Source organism: Lithobates pipiens, unplaced genomic scaffold (genome assembly GCF_037356315.1).
Source record: "Lithobates pipiens isolate NorthernLeopardFrog02 unplaced genomic scaffold, aLitPip1_a1.2 Scaffold_8, whole genome shotgun sequence".
In the NCBI taxonomy this organism is placed as follows: Eukaryota; Metazoa; Chordata; class Amphibia; order Anura; family Ranidae; genus Lithobates; species Lithobates pipiens.
In genome coordinates this window covers 533,486,654-533,509,943 of record NW_027507903.1, presented here as the reverse complement: position 1 = coordinate 533,509,943, position 23,290 = coordinate 533,486,654, and the positions used below count along the sequence as shown (strand labels likewise).

At 44.6% G+C, this 23,290-nt stretch overlaps 1 protein-coding gene across 1 annotated transcript in view; it reads left to right on the top strand.

Annotated features, from left to right (window-relative positions):
• Positions 1 to 23,290, top strand: part of CNNM4 (cyclin and CBS domain divalent metal cation transport mediator 4) — a 62,838-nt gene that overhangs the window by 5,999 nt on the left and 33,549 nt on the right. The window contains exons 2-3 of the mRNA XM_077469550.1: positions 8,053 to 8,416; positions 10,190 to 10,333. Of these exons, the coding sequence (XP_077325676.1) occupies positions 8,053 to 8,416; positions 10,190 to 10,333 (508 nt within the window). The remainder of the gene's footprint in view (positions 1 to 8,052; positions 8,417 to 10,189; positions 10,334 to 23,290) is intronic.

Here is a 23,290-nt window from a genome sequence, read left to right as displayed (position 1 = left end):
GCTGCAAATCGCGGTAAAAAACGCCGCAATCGCGGTAAAAAAACGCCGGAAAAAAGGCTTGAAAAAGCTACGCTCAGGTGTGAATGCAGCCTTAAAGTCGACGTAAACTCCCATCTGACTTTTACGTAGAGGTAAGCCTATAATTAGATAAACAGAAAATTATTGTGCGGATATGCAGACTAAATATAAGTACAAGCTGCTGGCCACAACACAACCAATTGTGATAACATTTAAAAAAAAAAAATTCGAGCCTATAAGGCTTAAAGAGGAAGTAAACCCTGATGAGTTTACTTCCTCTTTCATTCCCTGCAAAGGTGAAGCATAATGGATTACTATGCATCGCATAGCAGCCCATTATGTGTCACTTACCTGACACAGGAGCCAGCGATGTCACCGCTGTCCCCTGTAGTCCGCCGCATCCATCTTCTTGGTGGGTCTCGCAGCTCCGCCGCTGTCATTCGGTGATGACGCATGTGCACGGGAGCCGAGACGCGCAGCATGTTCGTTATCGAGGATGCCACGCTCAGTGCGCCTGCGCGCCGCTGTCTACGGCACATGCGCCGTAGACAGCGTTGCCCGTCTTCGGGCAAATATCTCCTAAACCGTATAGGTTTGGGAGATATTTCTTGGACCTACAGGTAAGCCTTAATCTAGGCTTACCTGTAGGTCAAAGTGGTTTGTAAGGGTTTACAACCACTTTAACTATAGGTACTATCGTCTAGACATGTGCTATTTAGGCGATATTTACTTTAAATGCAACCGGAGACGTCATCGGAGCATGTGTTCTGAAGGAGCAGCCATCCGGGTTATTACTTTAGAGTTCTGTGCTGTAAACGGCGGATCCCACGTGCATGTAAGGGGGTGACGTCATTGCAGCTCCCGTCAGTCACGCAGCTGGAGCCTGCGGACCCGGAAGGAAGACCAGGGGAAGATAAAAGCCCCTGCAGTGGTGACAGCTTTGCGCTGGAAGGGTTTGTTTTTAGGTACGTTTAACATAATGTGCTAGTATGTGAATGCCCAGCGGTTTACTACTTCTTTAACATCCCCAAGCTATAATACTTGCTCCTCATGACGGCTCTCTGCGCTGGGCGGCGTGGTCGTGGTGGCTCTCTGTGCTGGGGCCAGGTGTCAATTTTATGATCCTGGTCTACGTGCAGAACACTTGTATACTGTTTGAAAGGTATCACATCTGCCTAGTATGTGTACAGTCCATATTCCCATCACACACGTTCTTGGAATGAGCTCTGAATGCATTAGGTGCTGTAGTGATAGCCAGCTGGATACTGGAACCAATGCAAATGGCTATGGAGACTTTTACAAGTCCTTTGGTAATGTGCCAATGGCCATGCGACACACATACTAGGCAATATGTAGATATTAGACGGCACACCAAGGATCAATTTCACCAAACTGTCTTTATTCAAAGAATAATCCCATCACAAAAAGTCTCCATAGCCATTTGCAGGAGCGCACCCAGTGGAGCTCAGATTTTCCTCTGCATATGACGCACTGCTATTGTTAGCTTGAGAATTAGTACTGAATATTTACAGAAGATTTTGCAGCTACATGAAAGTACAGATTTGTCATGAGCAACATATTTGGGTCATCTCTTGCTGACCTATTTCTGAGAATCATAGTCAACGGGCTATTCTGATTCACTGGCATTAAGTCATTGACTTGGAAAAAGTAAGCTTTACAGGAAAGTTGTAGAAAAGTCTGAAGTTCTTCTCTGCATATTTGTTCTGGATCAATAACTCAAAGTATTGAAGCCATAGGGCCAGAATAACAGCCAGGCATCCTGCTTTTTCAGAAGAGGTTAGCAGTGAGTCTCCATGTTTCTTTAGGCCGGGTTCACACCACAGCGATGCGGGAACGCCGCGAATCCGCGGCGTTTTCCCGCATCGCATGCCTCCCGCCGGCAGTTCACACTGCCCTATGCGAACGGCTGGGAGTGTCAATGAAATGTTAATGACACCCCCAGATCCGTCCGCATATCGCAGTGCGATCTGCACACTCACACAGGAATCGGATCGCATGGTGTGAACACCCATGCGATCCGATTCTGCTGCGGACCAAAAAAAGGGTCCCGTGCGAGTTTGCTGTGGGAGCGATGCGAATTCAGCCATACTATCTGTATGGCTGAATTCGCATCGCTACGGAGATCGGATGTGATTTGCACTGCAGTGCGGTGCGAATCACATCCGGATCTCCCCCCGCAGCAGTGTGAACCCAGCCTTAAATGAAATCTGAACTAATAAGTAATAAGGTAGCTTGCCTTTTTCTAAAATATCCTCTTGAAAAACTACAATAACCTGGCTGTCATGCTGACAAGCCGCTTTCTGAACTTCTGACCTGGGATAAATGCAGATAAGGAGTGGTGTCCTGACTTGCTGCCCGCTTATTAATAGAGAATTTACAGCTGGAAACAGCCAAGCAAATGGTATTTTCAGGATTAGGTCAGCAATGGGGGTCCCCGATATTTTTCCCATGACAAGTTTTCTTCAAAGTAAACAATACATTATGTACAGGTGAGTGAACGTTTCTGGCACCTCTAGTTGGTAAATTCCCTTCAGGGGAACTAGACTATCTATTCTTCATCTCCAGCCCCATCCCTTGTCTACGATAAGACCATAGAGGGTGTCACATATTGTACTGTCTTGTTTTTAGCCCAAATTTTAGGTTGAATTTGGACCTGAAAGGGACCAAAAGACACACTGGGCTCCTGTGCACTTGGTGCCGGAGCAGCTGCAGAGATGTGTGAACCGGCCCCTTAGAGAGCTGGTGACAATCTTCTGCTATATGAATTGAATACAGAGGAATCCATATCAAGTCACATAGGTGTGTACCCAGCCTCAGTGGCGTCACTCTACAGAGGTGGCCATGGCCACCCCAACATTATATTGTGCCCCTCCCAAACTAAAAAAACAGACACTGGGAATGCAGCCGCTGTATTTCTGGCTCCAGCTCCACCTCCTGAGTCTACTCTCGGCCACTGGTTGCTAGAGCCCACCTCGTGTCTAGCAACCAGTGACGTCAGAGCCAGCATTGATGGTTCTCTCTCCCCTTCCTCCCTCACACGGAATGATGAGAGGAGACACAGCTGATCTGCTCCTCCTCCCCCTCTCCCCTCCTGTATGTGCGCACCGCGGGAAGTTTGAGCTCCTTAGCTTCACACTTGACTTCCCTTGGCGCACACACAGAAGAGGGGGGAGGGAAAGAAGGAGCAGATCGGCTGTGTCTCCTCTCTCCTCATTCTGTGCGAGAGTGGAAGGAGTGGAGAGAGGGCTATCCATGCCAGCTCTCGGGCTCTGAACTGTTCCATGAGAGATGCTCAGAGCCATGCTGGAAGGCAGACTGCATTCGGCGCTGATAGTAGGCACCAAAAGGACACTAATGGGCCCTGATACAAAGGCGGCCCCATAATTTCACATAGCACCCCCATGAGCAGCCACCTTGGGTGCCTCAAGAAGATATTTACTGTTTGTAGTCTGGGTCTGCTGCTACCAGTGACACTCCCGCCCCTGTGTGTCCAGAAATTGGCAAACGGCATGCCAGTTGTAGGGCTAGAGGATCTTTCATGTACCGTGTGCAGCATATGAAGGGAGGGATCCTGGAAGCACCTGCTCAGTATTATCCAATCATGATGTGCCTGTGCTACAACCTCCTCCCACTTCCCCTGCCGCCTTGTTTTGATTTCTGGCAGCTCCAGAGGAAAAAGAAGCCAGGCCCCTCGGCTTTCTAACTCCCATGTGAGTCTCTATTTATGTGTACTTCAAGGAGGGGAGAAGGTTGTGTAGCAGCTTGAAGAGTGATAGGTGTGTGGTTTAGCTCCATCTTTAACCCCTCCATATTTAACCCCTTTGGCTAATGTGCACTAGTTTTGCCCTCTGAAGAGCAATCAACATTTAGATTGCTCTTTAGAAAACATTAGACTTGTGGTGAGAAGGTGTTTCACCTCTTCCCCACCTGCTTTATCTCCGTGATCCCCACACTGGTGCACCACAACTGTGCATTGCAGAGCAGCCCTACTGACTTGAATGGGTTGTGTTCAGTGGGTGGCAGCACCTGCCAAGTCAAAGGTTCCTACCATGATAAAAAAAAAAACATCAAGACTACAGCATGTGTACACCTCCAGCTGCTGCCTATGCAGCCAAAAGGGTAGCAGTTGGGGGTGGTAAAAATTTGGCTCAATTGAAGAATTTTACAGCCCCTTAACCACTAGTGTGAATGAGCCCCAACTTTGGTGCGGTATCTCAATATAAGTAAAGTTAACTTTCCCTCTCTCTTATGTTACCATAAGGGTTTTTTATTTTTTTGTTTTTTTACTAATCTGATAATTTTATATATGCCACCAATGTAAGGGCTCATTTACATTTGCAGTAAGGGGGCAAAATGTAGGCATTTGAGCCATGGTTTATATTGTTACCTGAACCACTGGCCATGATCCCTGCAGAGCCTGGACCAGCTCTGTGACAGCCGACAGCGGGCAGAGCTGACAGTGATGCCCAGAGTGGTGTGCATTTGTGGATTGTCTGTGGTGTAAGCTTTATTACTGGTTGGAAGCCTCGGGGGGGGGGGGCTACAATTTAGCATTGGGGCTACAGAAAATGGGGTGCCTTGATGGGGCTCTGTAGCTTATGCATGTATTTGTAAATGTATGCTGAATAAATCCCGGTTTTTAACGCACACTGTTGGACAGAATAATTTAATTGGTTAGCAGGCTGGTTTTGCACGCGTTGCCCTTCCATGTGCTCCTTGCAAAGGCTAGTTATAGATGAGGACAGTGGCCATTTGTACTGAAATTTGAATGTACAATGCTTGAACTTTCAAATAATCTTTGACAGGGTTTATGCTCTATGGTAGATTTTATTTTTCATCGCTATATTATGACTGCGACTACCAGTTGGCGAGCCTTTGAAAACTGCAATGCAGTTTATTCATTTGGAGCCAGTCAGAGTGGGATGGTGCTGCCGGATTCCAATTAAGTGTGTTTGGGCCTAGCTATTGTGGCTGCAGCCTCTGGTAGCGCCCTGTATACTCGGTTATGGTGGTGGTGCAGCACACCAAAGTGGGTGTAAAGATCCAAAAAAAAAATAAAAATATCCAGATGAACTTGTTTTATTGCACGTCACTTTTTTTGGTGGAGGAACAATAAAATGGTGGCTAATAGCCATAAGGAGATTGCGTTTGTAATGCATAAATGCATTTAATATGATGGTTTTAATTTTATTCATTTATTCTAGTTATGTATGTATAATTTTGCACAGCATGAAATCATGGCATGCCAAGTGCGCTCTTTTGTGTGTGCGCCCTAGGTCTTTCCCAATCCTAGCAACACCCATGCACCATAGTGAGAGGCAGTATTTAGCTTTTCCTTGCTATTAAGCGCTGATGGAAGGGTGTTGGGAACCTATCTGTGGTCTGCAGAGCAATCTTGCATCTCCTGTAATTTCGTCTATAGTAGCCTGCTGGGACTCAGAGCTGTCATCGTTGGCTGAATGATATGAGAAGAGCAGTTGTTTGTGGTGCAAAGAGGATGTGGTTTGGAAGAGCTTCTGGTGTTGGCATGGGACAAAGTGTGTCTGAGTTTTTAGATGGTTCTCTGGCTTCATTGCAGCCCTTAAAGTTGAAGTAAACCCTTTTTCGGCACTTGTGCCTACAGTATAATAAGGCTTGCCTGTAGGTGCAGTGAATATCTCCTAAACCTCCACGGATATTCACACTGCAGGCGGTGACGTCTCCAGCGCATGTACTTTGAAGGGATGTTGTATCCATGCCATTGCTTCAGAGCTTTGTGCGTGGTGGAGTGACATCAAGCTGGCACGGCCAATAAGACAGCTGGAGGACGTGAATCTGGAAGGAAGACCGGGTGAAGATGGAGGTGACTGTCAGTGGTGACATCACGGCACTGGAGGGCTTTGTTCTAAGGTAAGTATTTCATAATGTGCCAGTATGTGATGCATAGTAACACACTATGCCTTTATTTTGCAAGGTTTTAAAAAAATTTGCGGTTTATTACCTCTTTAAATTACTATACTTAACTACCCCACTGACGAGGTTGTTGGCTCTGGCACATTGCTAGGGGTTATCATTGCTGGTCATGACATATGCTGGGGGCTCTTATTGCTGGCTCCAATAGAGCTTATTTTACTTCCACAATCTATTCAGTGTACCTCCAGGCTTTATTCAGCCTATACAAAGAGGCACAGGTGGCACACTATGAGCTATAGACTCAGCAAAAACACATCATTTTAGCCAAGCCCACACATGCAAATTTGCGTAGCGATATGGGCGCCGGATCAGTACCCCCACTTGTACTTCCAGCACCTTCAAAAAAATTGGTCTGGAGCCACCATGGCACTGGTGGGATGCACTGATAGAAGGCACAAATGGAAACTGATATGCTGCATTGATGGGCACTGATGGGTGGCACAGACTGCACTGATGGGCACTGATAAGCTGCACTGTTAGATGGCATTGATGAGCAATGATGGGCAGCACTGATGATTATATTATATGGCATTTTTCGTGTTTTGTTGCCTCACAACCTGGAATTGCCATGGGTTGTTTTAAGGATTTGCATCCTTTAATTTACAGAAACATGCCCACAACTTTTGAAGATGTTTTTTTATTTTTATTTCGAAGCGAACAACAAATAGGACGAAATAACAGTCAATTTGCATAACTATTCACCCTCCTAAAGTCAACAGTTTGAAGAGTCACCTTTTGTGGCGATCACAGCTCCAATGCAGTGTGTTTGGGGTCATTGTCCTGCTGGAAGGTGAACCTCCGTCCTAGCCTCAAATCACACATGGAGCGGTACAGGTTTTGCTCAAGAATATCCCTGTATTTAGCACCATCCATCTTTCCCTCAACTCTGACCAGTTTCCCAGTCCCGACTGCTGAAAAATGGATGGATGGTTTTCTTTGGGTGATGTGACGTGTTGGGTTTGCGCCAGACGAAGCGTTCTCTTTGGCCAAAAAGTAAAATTTTTAGTCTCATCAGACCAGAGCACCTTCCTCCATACATTTTGGGAGTCTCCCACATGCCTCTTTGCAAACTCGAAACATGCCATTTTGTTTTTTGCTGATGGTAATGGCTTTCTTCTGGCCACTGCCATAAAGCCTAACTCTATGGAGCGTATGGCTTATTGTCGTCCTATGTTCAGATACTCCAGTCTCTGCCATGGAGCTCTACAGCTCCTCCAGGGTTACCTTAGGGCTCTGTACTGCCTCTCTGATTTAATGCAATACTTGCCCGCTCCGTGAGTTTTGGTGTGTGGCCGTCTCTCTTGGCAGGTTTTATAACCTAACCCTGACGTGTACTTCTCAACAACATTGTCCCTTGTTTGGAGAGTTCCTTGGTCTTCATGGCAGTGTTTGGTTAGTGGTGCCTCTTGCTTAGGTGTTGCAGCCTCTGGGGCCTTTCAAAAAAAAGTTATATATATGTCATTACAGATCATGCAACACTTAGATTGCACACAGGTGGACATCATTTCACTAATTATGTGACTTCTGAAGGTAATTGGTTGCACCGGAGCTTTTTATGGGCTTCATAACAAGGGGGTGAATACATATGCACATACCAATTATCAGTTTATTTCTGAAAAATATTTTTATGTATATATCTTTTTAATTTTACTTCACCAACTTAGACTATTGTGTTCTGATCCATCACATATAATTCAGATTACAAAAAAATTGAACTAAAGGCTGTAATGTAACAAAACAAAATGGGTAAAAAGCCAAGGGGGGGGGGGCGGCTAATACTTTTGCACGGCTGTATGTATAATCTTAATCTCTCTAGGTTTTTATAGCGGGCCCCCCTAAATATGAAAGTTGGAGATATCACTGCCCAGCCTTATGCATTCTTTGCACTAATAATCTTTGTCCGTTGATGTTTTGTACTGTTTGTGTGTGAAGCCTTGTAACAGACTATTTGGTAATTGCTCTATGCTGAAATGAAAAGCAGCTTCTACTCATTGTAGGCTGTGTTATTTACATTATTCTCTACATTTGTAGTGCAATGAATGTGTATGTTTCTTGTTGCAGGTTACAGAGCCATATAGCGGTCTTGTCCGTGAAGAGATGAACATTATTCAGGGAGCTCTGGAGCTGCGCACAAAGACGGTGGAGGATGTGATGACCAAGGTGGAGGACTGCTTTATGCTCCCCAGTGATGCTGTGCTAGACTTTAACACCATGTCCAGTATTATGGAGAGCGGTTACACCCGTATACCCGTATTTGAAAATGAACGGTCCAATATTGTGGACATTCTGTATGTGAAAGATTTGGCCTTCGTAGACCCAGATGACTGCACTACTTTGAACACCATTACTCGTTTCTACAGTCACCCTGTTCACTTTGTGTTTAGTGACACCAAATTGGATGCTGTCCTTGAGGAGTTTAAGAAAGGTGAGTGTCTTCAATTGCCCAATTTTCACCTGTGAGTTTTTTATATTTATATAACGTCTTATTGTATTTGTGTGTGCTTTATTTATTTTTGATGTGTTTTAGTTATTTTCCACTTTTTTTTTTTTTTTTTTTTATACCGATTTATGCTAGGCTCCTTTTAATCTGGATCAATAGATTCTTAGCCTAACGTAACAAACCAGCTTGTGCTGGTGACTCCCTGACATACCACACCTGGGAGTGGTTACCATGTTTTTAGAGGCACCCAGCTCCCAATTCCTCCCCTGGAGCTGTGGCACCAGAAGGAAGATCACCTCAAACCCCCCCTTCCCTGCAGTCTTCTGGGACACGTCACAGGTCCCAGAAGATTGCCTGGCCATTCAGAGCACATCACATACCTTTTTAACTCCTACAGAACTCTGGGAGCTTTGTGTAGTGGCATTCTACAGCTCAAAAGCTGAGTTTGTATCTCTCCACTGTTTCAGCTGCAGGCGACAGGCAGAATAGTGGGGAGGCTACGTTGGCCTACAGGTATGGCAATACATTAAAGAAGTACAGCTGGGGCTCAGGAGTAAGCACGCACCAGTGCCTTCATAGCAAAAGCTTTCTTTTGGGGGCACTGGTTAAAGAGGAGGAGTTGGAAGTGCTGGCAGGGGACCTGAGGAGAAAATTGGGGCTGCTCTGTGTAAAACCATTACACAGAGCAGGCAATTGTAAGTTTGTGTGTGTTTTTTTTTTTTTATTTTTTATTTTACACCCAAACCTTTTTAACCACTTCACGTCAGCAGTACGCACATATGCAGCCTCTCGGGGGGGCCTTAACGCCGAGTGGCTCCATTATATAGGCGGTCGGCGCGAAGCGTTTAATGTAGATTTTTAAAAGCTGCTTTGTTTATTGTTGCGTCCTGGGGCTTCTTGACTGCATAGGCTATTTTTTGTGGAGGATACATGCAGTTTGGAAAATAGTCTATTCTTAATATGACTGTTATTAGAGAAGAAATATATTTTACTTCAAAAGCTAGGTTTGCAACTGCAACAATCAATCTATCGCTTATGGCAAGACACCACTTGATTGAATCTGACAGTTGACTTTCTTTTCATGAGGCACAAGTGTTTAGTCTGATGCGGGCAACTGACTTGTGTATAGAGTGGAGCTGGCATCAGTAGACACTCCTCTTCTCCTCCTCGTCTATGTTGTCTTGATCCAAAAGTAATTTCTGCCTAAACCATTTAATGAAGAGGGATATAGGAGAGATCTCCAAGTGTGTAATTAACCATCATTGTGTAAATACCTGCCTGGCACTAAGAACATTTTTTATCCTACATACACACTGCACGCATTGTATTCTTGTCATTGGAGAGTCTTGCACAATTGTCCTGTTAATTATCTTTTTTTTTTTTCCCCCACAATAACTGAAATTAAAGTGATGGGATTGTGATAATTTTCAGGTAAGCCGGATATAGTGACCCGGGCAAGCCACAAATCCACAAGGAAGTGGCTGGTTTGTGTGCTGTCTGGGTGGCATAGAACACAATATGTCTCATTTATAAAACTGGATCTATGCAACAATATGGATCTTGCTTATGATGGCAACCAATCAAGTGGATGCTTGTGTTTTCTTGCCTGCACCAGCTGTTTGACAACTAGACCTTTGATTTTGTGGCCACATTTTCTCCACTCCAGCTTTTTATTAACGTATATATTGTGCAAGATATTCTGGGATGTTACCTGAGTCCCTGCAGCCCTGTGTCAATCCGGTTTGGTTTTTCTCCTAGGAAAGTCTCACTTGGCCATTGTACAGAAGGTAAACAGTGAAGGAGAAGGAGATCCATTCTACGAGGTGTTGGGACTGGTAACTCTTGAAGATGTCATTGAAGAAATTATTAAATCTGAGATTCTGGACGAGTCAGATCTTTATAGTAAGTTCCTTATTGTCGCTTAAAGCTTACCTTGTGTCTGTAATAGAAATCTTCAGATTTTGTAAGAAAAGCAAATGTTTTTTTATATAAACCATTATTACATTTGACACTAGCAAAGGGCAGGCTATAGTTTTTACTGTATCAAGTTCACATATTGTAGAGGACCTTTTCAGTTTAGGCCAGCCATAGATGGTTCGAATTATGGCCAATTCAGCAGGGATTCAAACTATCTATGGGCAAGCTGGTTGTACTCAAGGCGATCCATCGATCGGCTTGGGTACAACCAGCATGTCGGATCTTTACATGCGATTATTGCCATTGGCTATAGCTGCTAGCAATAATCCCTGTTCTCGTGACTAAAATACAATTTTTAAAACTCAAACAAATCAGATGACTAAAATGCCATTTTAATCAAGACTGTAACTAAATTGAAATTTTATGTCAAAATTAACCATGCATATTTTGGTTCATACTTTTCTTGTCTGGTTAGACTTTGTGTTTAATGTAGATATTTCTTGGTCCTACGTGTTTTCCACAACTTCCTCCTATAAACCTATACCAGTGCTGGAGCTGGTATGACGAAACGTTTGGATCACATGGAAGTCACTAATGCCTTTTGGAAAGAAAAATACAGCTTGGGGCCGAATTCATTTTACATTAGTCATGAGTCTGTGTTAAGGCTTTCCAAAGGTTTCCCGCTAATGTGGAGCAGGCAAATAATTTGTAAAGTGGAATTCAAATCTGAGCATAAAGCCCTTAATTGAGCAAGATCAGAAATTGGACATTTTACCATTTGCGGTTAGCGGGGGAAACCCATACCAAGCATTGGTGTAGCTGAGATCTGTCATGCAAAGAATAGTGGGCATGAACATTGGCTAAAAAGGTGGTCTTCTGATTAAGTTTGCATGGCATTTTACAAAATGAAGTCCGAGTACAATCACAAGAGGAAGCAAAGGGCTCTGCTCATTAGTGCTTGCATTCTAAGAGGGAGGGTCTAGTGAGTCAAAAGTTAGTAATTGTGGGGGATGAGCTGATGGGGGACAATAGCTCAGTTGGGGTGTAGGGTGAGGATAGGCTTCCCTGAAGAGATGAGTTTTGTTTTTGTGTTTATTTTTTTGTTTTGTTTGTTTGTTTGTTTTTTTTTTTTGTTTTTTTTCAGGGATTGCCTAAGCCCTGGTTCACATTGCTACATTTTCAGAATGCACTGCATCTCATGTCAAATGAAATGTTTGTATGAAGGATGTTCATGTATATATGCGGTCTGAATGTGCTGCTATTTGAAAAAAGCTCATGTACATGTTTTGTGCGGTGCAAATTTGAGTCCCAAAGAGTTGAATGGAAAGGTGTTCAAATGTAATGCAATGCCAGGGCGTTTGCTAGGACTTTGCTGTATTTCTGAAGTCCATCTAGCGCTCATAGGATGATCACGTTTAATGTAAAACATAGAAAAAGGAGGCACAAGGACACTAAATTTCAAACAAGCCAATTTTTCTGAACTGTGGTCATTACTACATGGCCTCAATTGGGACCAAATCCTAAATGCATTGAACATGGAAGAAAAATGGGAATGTTTTAGGAGCATATTAAACAAAGGTATAACACAGTGCATGCCAATGGGCAATAAATATAGAAGAGCAAAGGTAAAACGTGGGTGGCTTAAACCGTAATGTAAAAAGCCTAATTAAAGAGAAAAAATGGCCTTTAAACAAGATAAAGGGGATGGGTAACCAACAGAATTCCAACACTACAAGGAATGCAATAAGTGTAAGAACGAAATCAGGGCAGCCAAAAAGACTGAGAAATGTATAGCGGAGTAGAGAAAAGTATCTTAAAAAAAATTTCTTTGGCTTTTTTTTTTTTTTTTTTTTTAACAGTAAAAAAAGTAAAATCAGAGCACATTGCCCACATAAAAGATGAGGATGATTATGAATGCCAGAGAAGGGTACTGTACTAAATGCCTTCTTCGCCCCAGTTTTTATGCAGTGAAAGGAGGGGCATATCGACCGTGACGGTACTGTTAGTGACACATCACAGGGCATACCTTTGTGGCTAACAGAGGCTGGTGTTGAGGAAAGACTAGATAAACGTAATATCAAATAAATCACCAGGACCTGATGGCTTGCACCCGAGAGTCCTCAGAACTGTCAGATTATAGCCAGGCCATTCTTCTTGATCTTTGTGGACAGCATACTGACATGATTTGTACTAGCTAATTTTGAGAAAAGCCAATGTGGTACCAATATTCAATAAAGGACAGAGGCAAATTCCTGGAAACTACAGGCCAGTCAGCATAACATCAATCCTTTGTAAGTTATTGGAGTAGGTAAGGGACTATATCCAGAAATTTAGGGGAAAAAATATAATTTATCGGTATGGGTTTACGAAAGGTTGTTCTTGCCAGACAAATCTGTTAACATGCTGCGAGGAAGTGACCTGCCATCTAGACAGGGACCGCTTGTGGATTTAGTGTACCTGGATTTTGCAAAGGCATTCGATACAGTCCACCATAAGTGCGTAATCTACAAGTTGAGGTCCGCACAGGTGGACCATAAGGTTTGTTCTTGGGTTAAACTGGTTACGGGGGCGTTCCCAAAGGGTGGTGATAAATAAGGTATACCCCGACTGGTCTGGAGTGCTAAGTGGGGTACCCCAAGGTTCTGTCTTGGGACCAATTCTATTCAATTCATAAATGATCTTGAGGATGGGATAAATGGCTCCATCTCAGTTTTTGCAGACGACACAAAAATAAACAGGGCAATAACTTCACATCAGGATATGGAAATTTTACAGAAAGACCTGAACAAAATAATGGAGTGGGCAAATATATGGCAAATAAGGTTTAATGTGGAAAAATGTAAAGTAATGCATTTGGAGGCAAAAAACATAAATGAAAACCACTCACTTGAAGAAATGCTGGGGGAATTGAGGATGGAAGTGGGGGGATGCATCTGGGGGGCTTAGTAAATGACAGATTGAGTAGTAGCATGCAATGTCAAGCTGCAGCTACCAAAGCTGGCAGAATATTAGCATGCATAAAAAAGATACTCCAGAGAGAGACCGATATTCCTGCCACTTTATAAAACTCTGGTTAGACCACATCTGGAGTATTCTGTCCAAGTCTGGTCACCAGCGCTCGGAAGGGATGTGCTGGAACTGGAGAGACTCTGAAGAAGCGCAACAAAACTAACAAGGGGACTGGAGGACCTTGATTACGAGGAATGACTGCAAACACTAAATCTATTCTCGCTGGAGAAATGTTTGAGAGGAGATATGACAATTTACAAATGCCTCAATGGCAATCCCAGTATAGGAAAAAACTATTTGGTCTCGAGTGTAAGAGGACACGTGACGCCCTATGCGATTGGAGGAGAAGCGGTTTAACCTTAACCTGCGCAGGGTTTTTGTCACTGTCGGGGCAATAAGGATGTGGAACACTTGGTGGCTGCAGGGAGTCTTGGATGTGCATCTTAAAGAACACAACATGCAGGAATACGGGAAGTGGGTATAGACCAGTGATGGCGAACCTTGGCACCCCAGATGTTTTGGAACTACATTTCCCATGATGCCCATGCACTCTGCAGTGTAGTTGAGCATCGTGGGAAATGTAGTTCCAAAACATCTGGGGTGCCAAGGTTCGCCATCACTGGTATAGACACTGATACATGCTCCTACACAGGTTGAAATGGATGGGCTATTGTCTTTATTCAACATTACCAACTATGTAACCTAGCCTCAAGACCCTTTTGCCTGAAAATAAAAACGTATACATAAGCTACTTTTGGGGTGTTTGTTGCACGTAGGACAGTCCATTTTTGCTACACTTGGGAGGAGAGTTTTAGGCAGAAAGGATGACCAGGGAAAAGAGGTGAGGGCTAAAGAAAACTACTACCGTATTTGCCGGCGTATAAGACGACCCGGCATATAAGACGACCCCCTAAAAACCTGCACAGTTAAAATGTTTTGCCCGTACTCACCGTTTAAGACAACCCCTGATTCCGAGGCTTCCGACGCTTCATATCCCTCTTCTTCTTCGTTCTTGCTGGAGCCATTTCCTTCTTCCCTCTGGTGCTGGAGCCAATCACGGCGAGCAATGTATTCTATTAATGAATACAAAGCCTGCTGGGATTGGCGGAGGCTGTTACATCATCAGCCCGCGCCTCACTCTCAAAGCCAATTGGAGCAGGCTACTGTGTGTAGCCTGCTCGGATTGGCAGAGATTGCTGCTCCAATCCGAGCAGGCTCTGTATTCATTTGAATACATCGCTCACTGGGATTGGTTCAGTGGTATATACTGTATGTAGCCGAAGCTACATACAGTATTACCGGACATCTAGAAGGCATCCCAGCAGCTGACCCGGCGTATAAGACGACCCCTCCTTTTTGCTCAGTTTTTTTAAGTGTAAAAGGTCGTCTTATACGCCGGAAAATACGGCTAAATCTGATGCTACTTCTGAGAGAACCTAGAAGTCTACAGGGCTAAAATCGCACTGGAGTGTAGTGCATGAACCTTCTCCAAAGTTGCACTGTGCTGAATACCTTTGAAAATAATGTGATTTAACTTGTCCTAAAGTAGGGACAAAACCCACAGAAATGCATCAAAAATGCACTGGTAAGTATTACAAACATCCGGCTCTTTTATGCTTTCATTTACCTTAAGTGCCAAGACCAGAACTGGGCAAGGAGGTGACCGTGGAGATAGTAGGTGGCGGGGTTACGTAAGTTATAACTGCCATTTGCCAGGACTATAAAGGACGCTGAGCCGGACTGTTTGGTGTTGGTGATGAGTTATCCCCGAATCCCTGTATCCCGGTATTCATAATCGTATTCCCGTCCCCCCCCCCCTCCCTTTCCTTCCCCTCTCTTCCCCGTCCCCTCCCCTCCCTCTTTTATTCTAGGATGATGTGAGTATTTTGGCAGACCTCGTCCTTGCATGTTAACTGTCTTGTATACTTACCAACGATTTATTGGTAAAATTGGGTTATATGGGGATTTGCTAAGGTAACGGTAATTCTGGGGAGGTGAGCTTTAAAGGGGGGCTTGATTAGATTGTCTGGCGCTCCACCTTCTTCATGGATGGGATGCCCTCTAATTTGGAGGAAAGAAGACACTGTAGTTTAACAGAATCAGAAGGGGGTTAGACTATTGCTGTATGTGTGAAGGGTGAAGTTCTAGTCATATTTCCAGAGAGAATGGAGGGGGAAGCTGGGGAGGTGGTCGGTTCTATCTTGCAAAAAGGAGATAGGAAGGGGGTGGGGAAAAGTCTACTTGTTTCAAAATTTTATTTTTATTTATTTTGATGTATGGGAGTATTTTTGGGGTGAGGGGATCACTTTGGTTTGTTTAGTGGCATTTGGCCCTGTGTTTATAAACAATGTTGCAAAGTAATTTCGAGGTCTGTTATTGGTAAAGAATCTGTATTTATTTTTTCTTTTTCGGGCTGTATATTTGGGTTATGGTAGCTGTCGACATAATTAATCTATCACTACTAGTCAAGTCTGGGGAGGGGGAGGACTGGTTGCCTATTTTTCGGTAATTGTTTTCCACAACCCCACATAGGACTGCGCCCGATTACCAGCTTTTTGTCTGGTGGGCGTAATAGCACTACTGTGCTTTAAATTTAGTATTGGGCTGTTCTCCCTCTGAGAATCAGCTAATTATCCCTTTGTTTCCCCCTTTTTTTTTTTTTTTTTTTTTTTTCCTTTTTTTTTCTTTTCCTATTCTGTAAATTCCTCCCTACCCTTTTGTCAGCCCCTATTAAAGTCCCGGATTCGGGAACTTTACCTGGGATCCATGGAGACAGTCAAGATTCTCTCCCTGAATGCGAAGGGTTTAAATGTCCCGGAAAAAAGACGTATGCTTTTGCAGGATCTACACCGGCTTAAAGTAGACCTGGCCTTGATCCAAGAGACACATTTCCGAAGTGGGAGCCTGCCCCTCTTGCGTGGTAATTTGTATCCGACTGTATATCACTCCACCAATGTGACATCTAAGTCCAGAGGTGTTTCTATTTTAATTGCTCGACATGTTCCCTGGAAATGTTTAGAAGTAAAAATGGACCAGGAAGGTAGATCCCTGTTTCTTAAGGGTGCAATTGGGGGAGTGGCTGTTACGTTTGCGAACATATATGCACCCAATTCTAGTCAAGACCATTTCATTTCTAAGACGCTGACTACTCTACAGATGTTTGCCTCAGGCCAATTGATAGTAGGAGGAGACTTTAATATACCGTTGATACCTACGGAGGATACATCCTCTGGAGTGTCTTCCATTACCCCAAGTGTCCGGCACCGCATTGTACGCTCCATACATAGAGCACAGCTGATTGATGCATGGAGGTTACTCCACCCGTCAGAGAGAGACTATACATTTTATTCTCCGCCTCATAAACAGTATTCAAGAATTACTTTTTTTATCCCTCACGACTACTTGCACGCTCTCAGAGATGCCTCTATTGAACCAATTACGTGGTCAGACCATGCCCCCATTTTAATATCCTACTCCCTAATAGACGGTGGTACTGTTAAGACACGGAGTTGGAAGCTGAATGAAAGTTTGTTGCAGGACAAAGAGGTGCTTCAGGATGTAGTCAGGGAATTAGATCAATACTTTGTTTTTAATGACACCGCGGACAGTAGTCCAGGAATAGTGTGGGAGGCACATAAGGCGGTTATTCGTGGGGTATTAATCAAGCATGGGGCACGTATTAAGAAGATACGCATGGCACGGGTGGAAGCTTTACTTAGCGACCTGCATATAGCTGAGGCTAGGCATAAGCATATTCAGACTACAGCAGGCGAAATGGAAATTAGGCTCCTGCGGAATAAAATTACCGACTTAATGCAATTTCAAGCCAAAGCAGCCTTACAAAAATGCCAACGAATTACATATGAGTCTGGCAATAAGTGCGGTAGAATCCTAGCTCAAACGTTAAAAGATCAGGCGCTTGCGAATTACGTACCCCATATTAGGACCTCCCACAATCGGAAAGCCACCCTCCCACGGGAAATAGCGGGGGAATTCAAAGAATTCTATGGGTCTCTATATAATTTACAAACTCCCGAGCTTCCTAACACCTATATCGAGGACTATCTGTCTGCTTCCGATATGCCCAAGTTGTCAGAGGAGGAAAGTAGGGCATTAGATGAACCTATCACCCAGAAGGAGCTGCAGGCGGCGGTAAGGGGGGCTAAGACAGGGAAGGCCCCGGGACCAGATGGGTTTACGGCCCTATACTATAAAATGCTACTACCGTCATTGGGGAATTTTATGCTGAAATTCCTCAACTCGTTGGGGACAACACAGATATTCCCAAGGGAATCCCTGCTTGCTCATATCACGGTAATCCCTAAGGAGGGAAAGGACCCTTCACAGTGTAGTAGTTATAGACCGATCTCACTACTTAACACAGACCTTAAGATATTTACGAAATTATTGGCATCCAGAATACAAGGCCTTCTCCCGTCACTGATCCATTTGGACCAGGTGGGCTTTGTGCCCACCAGGGAAGCACGAGATAACACGGTCAGGGTGCTTAATCTTCTACATATAGCTAACGCCACCAAGACCCCCTGTGTTTTTCTGGGGACGGATGCGGAGAAGGCCTTCGACAGGGTGAATTGGAGATTTATGACTTGTGTTTTGCGTTATGTGGGTTTTGGCGAGAGACTACTGGATTGGATTGGCTCCATGTACTCTAACCCGATAGCTCGGGTTCGGGTTAATGGAGTGCTCTCCGAACCTTTTGAGATACACAATGGCACTCGCCAGGGATGCCCGTTGTCCCCTGTCCTTTTCGCTCTGTCACTGGAGCCCTTTCTATGCAAGGTGCGAGCCAATCCCAACATTATGGGGATTCCAGTGGGAGATAAACAATACAAAACTGCAGCATATGCAGATGATATGCTATTCTCCCTGACTAATCCAACGATTTCTCTCTCCAATTTGATGCAGGAATTCAGGGAGTATGGTAATATCTCTAATATGAAGATCAATTTCCATAAATCTGAGGCAATGGGCATAGGTCTCCCTCAGGGTCTTATAGCTAGAATCCATCAGGACTTTAAATTTAAATGGACATCGACGGCCCTGAAATATTTGGGTACGTATATTCCGCCAACTATATCCCAAGTCTATGTTTTAAACTTCCCTCCATTATTGTCGACAATTCGGACTTTGCTTGTTAAGTGGAATAGAGGTTTGCACTCTTGGCTGGGCAGATGCAACATCGTCAAGATGTGCATCCTGCCTAAGTTTCTCTACCTTTTGCAAGCATTGCCGGTCAAGATTCCCTCTCACTATTTTGTACAGACCAGGATGCTATTATCTAATTTTATTTGGGCTCACAAACGACCGAGACTTAACTATCGACAACTGACCCGTCCGAAACATCAGGGAGGTTTAGCGATACCGGATCTCCGTAGTTACTATCAGGCTGTTCATCTGACTAGATTGATTGGAACAGACATTATGATATCAAACTGTGGACCCAGCTGGAACAAGCCCAAATGGGAGAGGCACTGAATAGGGCTCCTTGGTGCCATAGCAGATTACCAAATAGAGTGAAAAACCATCCTCTTATAGGAACAACTTCACGCACCTGCGCGTCTCTCTTTGCGAGTGCTGGGCTTGTTTCGCGGACCTCTCCACTCTGCCCAATTTTAGGGACCCCGGAGTTTTCTCCTGGGGTTACGGATCCAGTGTTCCGTTCCCTTTGGACTTCCGGGATCTACCAGGCGTCCCACTTTTTTGGGGGGGGGAAAATGGGTGACTATCACTGACCTAATGGACCTGGAGGGCCCGTATAAATTAGATTTCTGGAGAGCAATTCAATTGAATCATTTTCTGAAGTCCCTGGCTCCCCCTGACAGTTATAATCAAAGTTTGACCCCTTATGAAGCCTATTGTTCGGAGGGAGGGGCCATGCCCCATGCCTTATCTGTCATATATCACATACTGATCGTGGCACCGGACGACAGCGGTCCGAGCTGCCTGGGGGCCTGGGAGAGGGATATGCGGTGCAGATTTTCGATACGTCAAAAACAAAATATCTTATATTTCACACATAAATCTTCCATTTGTTCAAGAACGCAGGAGACTAACTATAAAATTTTAACCAGATGGTATAATACCCCAGCGAAGTTACATCGGCTTTTTCCTACATCGTCAGACAGATGTTGGAGATGCCGGAGGGAAGAGGGTACGATCCTCCACGTCTTCAGGTCATGCCCACTCTTGGAGCGGTTTTGGAAGACAGTTGGGGAAACGATCTCTAAGTTTATTGACAGTCCTGCTCCGGATGGTCCCGCCTTTTATCTCCTTCACGCCTCGAATATGTCCCGCAAGAAATATCAGACCTCCGTTCTTCGGCACCTTCTAGATGCCGCCAAAGCGTGTATTCCATTGCGGTGGAAGGACACCCATCCACCGACAATTGGTATGTGGTTGAGAAGGGTAGAGGACATTAAGAGAATGGAAGATTTAATTTTGACATACGGGGGACAAAACGAGCAATTTATTAAGACATGGTCAAAATGGAATACATTTATATTTTCAAGGGAGGGCAGGGCACTTCTGGACGAGGATGCCCCGAATGGTGGAGGATATTCCTTAGGTATGAATCATTGACAGAACGTACAGATTGCCACGGAGAACTTGGTGCCCGGCTCCTGCTGTTTGATACAGGGGGGTAGTCCTGCCTCCATGGATCTCATGGATCCCACCCTTCACTCTACCTTTTCTTCTTTCTTTCTCTTTATTCATATCCTCTGTCTTATATTTTCCTGTGTCTAATTTTCCAGCTATCTCTTGTTTCCCTTTTTAACACTCTTTCTTTTCTTTTGTTTAAGGGTTTGGGCCTGGAGTGTACTTTAAGATGCCCTCCACGCCCAAAACATCCTTTCTATATATAGGTTTGAAATTTGGATGGGAATTATGGGGCTGACTAGTGTTTGCGGAATAACTGTGAGAAAGGCATTTGGCCCTTACGGCATGGAATTGGAGACGCCATGACGGGATAGGCTCTTTTCTTGGGAGCTATGGAAGGAGTTGCCTAGATTGGTTCGAGATGTTTGGTGCTCCCGTCTCTCTCTGTTCCGTAGGGCGAAGTACCATAGATGTATGTTGTATGGCTACGTGTTATTATATTGATCTATCTTGTATGCCTATTGGTGCATTGTATTATGTATTACTTATATGTTTTGCTCCATACTTTCTTTCCATTTGAATAAAATATAAATTTGCAAAAAAAAAGTATTACAAAGGTATGTAAACCCTCATGCAGAAACTCATCACTCATCTGAACTAGTGTTTTTGTGGTGGGAACCGGCTCTAAGGCTGGGTTCACACTATGTGATCTGGATTTCTCTGAATCCAGTTTGCATGACAGGAGATTGTGACCGGCTCTCTATGGAACCGGTTCACATATATCCATTGTGGCTACGGAGCGGCTTGCATGTGCATCCTTGGTTCTGTTTCAGGACTGAATTCAGGGGAAAATTCAGCCCTGAAACGGAGAACAGGGACACACTGGACCCCTGCTGCGAGCCACATCCGTTGGAGGTTTGAACCCAGCCTTAAAAAGAACCAATGCACCACCACATTAGATTTTAGTTTTGGTTGCATTTAACCTGCTGCAAGCGGGTTTTTAAGCCCATCAACTCGTATTTGAATGCAGAAACTAAAGCGTGTGTGTGTGTGTGTGTGTGTGTGTGTGTGTGTGTGTGTGTTTTGTACATTGTGGATATATACATACCTAGGGTCTGCCTGACTGAAAACCGTTGACTATTGTGTCTGCATAAATATTTAAAGTATGCCCCTATCTGTGTGGTGATAAATTCCTACAATACTTTTAGTAGCAAGCAATCTTGTTCAAGTTATGTCTTTAGCTGTGCTCCTGGCAAGCAAAAAATGGTTCACTTTTGATCTGTTTTATGATATGTAACTTTGATTAAAGGGTTTAGTTTTTATAGCTGGGTTGGGTTTAAGGCTAGGCTCACAGCTATGCGGGTTGCAGTTGATTTGTTTCACTGTTTTGCTTAGCACCCCCCCCCCCCCCCCTCCCGATCCACAGGGACCACAATATAGGGTTAAGACAGTAATTGTCATATATGCAATAATACATCTACATATACCACTCTATCATGGTTTTAACAAATGATCCATGCCTGAGTTATTACATTGGATGAGCGTGCTGTGTGTCACTGTAGTGGCCCTGTTCATGCCGGGCGAAGTCCAACGTCTCTTAGGACTAAAAGGTGTTCGATTTTGGTCCTGTGGGTTCAGCCTCTCTTCTGGGTTTTTCACTTTTATTATAGAGAAGAGAGTGGCCTAGTACCACCAGGAAAGAGCGGTGAGGAAGGAGGAGAGGGTGAAGAAGAGAGAAAAAAATGTGAACATGGGCCTGGTTGGCAGTCTCCTTCAGGGCTGCTTCCTCTTATCTACTCCTTGCGGAAACAAGAGGCTGGGTCTTGTCGGGTCATCTAGTCAGTCCTTCTGAGTTTCTGTCCTTCAGAATATTTAAATTCATTCCATGCCTGCCACGTCCTGGAATAAGTCTCCTGCCTGTGCTGCTGGTGAGGATCAAGTCCTCCATCCTGCTAACCTCATCCACTTTGTGGAGCCATTGGCCTATGAATGGTGGGTGTGGGGATTTCCAATTCAGTGGAATACAGGCTTTTGCTGCATCCAGGAGACGGTGGATCAGAGTTTTTTTGTAAGCTCGGGTGGTCAGTGTGCCCGTCGCATGTAGGAGAAAGTATGCGGACTCATCTGGTACTGTCCGGTCTGCGAATAGTTGGGTTATCCGTTGGACTTCCGCCCTGTAATGTCGCAGTCGAAGGGCAGGACCAAATGTGTAGGATGGTACCCTCTTCAGTTTGGCATCTCCAGCAGCGGTCTGAGGTTGTTGGGAAGAGTTTATGCAAGAGGGCGGGGGTTCTGTACCAGTGTGTAAGGATCTTGTAATATCCTGAGTTTTGGCACATAGGGAGGATTTGTGAGTGAAGTTAATGTGTTGTGTTTCCTGGGTCGTAAAGTGGCTGTCTAGGTCTTTCCCACTTAAGAAGGCCTGGGAGTTGGTAGTCTCCTGCCGGTTCCATCAGGATGGCGTATGTCAGTGAGTGTATGTGTGATTACCCCAGTCTCCGTGCAAATCTCCTCGGGTGTGAGAGATTGTTGTGTATCGTTGGGTGGGAGCGGGAGACCGTTAAAGTGGCTGAGTTGTAAGGCTCTCATATAGTCTAGTTTGTACTGACCACTAGGGTCTGAGTTCCTTATGCGTCTTCCACCTTCCCATGGTGCTAAAGTGGGATGCTTGGTACAGTCCCGCGACCTGAAGATCTATAAATTTCTTGTCCTGTAAGCCCGGCTCAAATCAGGGGTGACAATAATGGGTCTTAAGGGAGAATTGCGAGTTGAGAGGCTAGGTTTTGACATTAACTGTGAGCGTATGTTGGCTGTGTTGCCTATCGGGGGGGGGGAGGGGGTGGCGTGTAAGTTTAGGTGGTAATGCCTTCTCTAGGTCCGTGCCCAGGAATACGCTTGGCGTTTTGTGGCTTACTGCTATATGGAGCAGATTGAGGACTTTGGAGGTGTTGTCTCTGGCCTCCCTGGTTGGAATGAAGCCCACTTGATCTAGGTGAATAAGATGGGGTAGGTGCTGCTGTAACCTGGATGCTAAAATTTTGAGGTCAGTATTCAGGAGGGAAATTGGGCGGTAACTTACGCATTGGGCCGGATCTTTGCCTTCTTTGGGAAGGACTGTGATTTGTGCTTGCAATGAGGTGTTGTGAAGTGTTGTCCCTGTGCCAAGACTGTTGAACAAGTGTGTTGGCCCAGGGTTGGTAGTAATATTTTATAGGAGGATGTGAGTCTGTCTGGGCCTGGGGCTTTGCCCGGCTTCATATCCTTCAAGGCTTGCTGAAGCTTGGGCAATGTTATGGGTTCCTTCAGGAGTTCCTG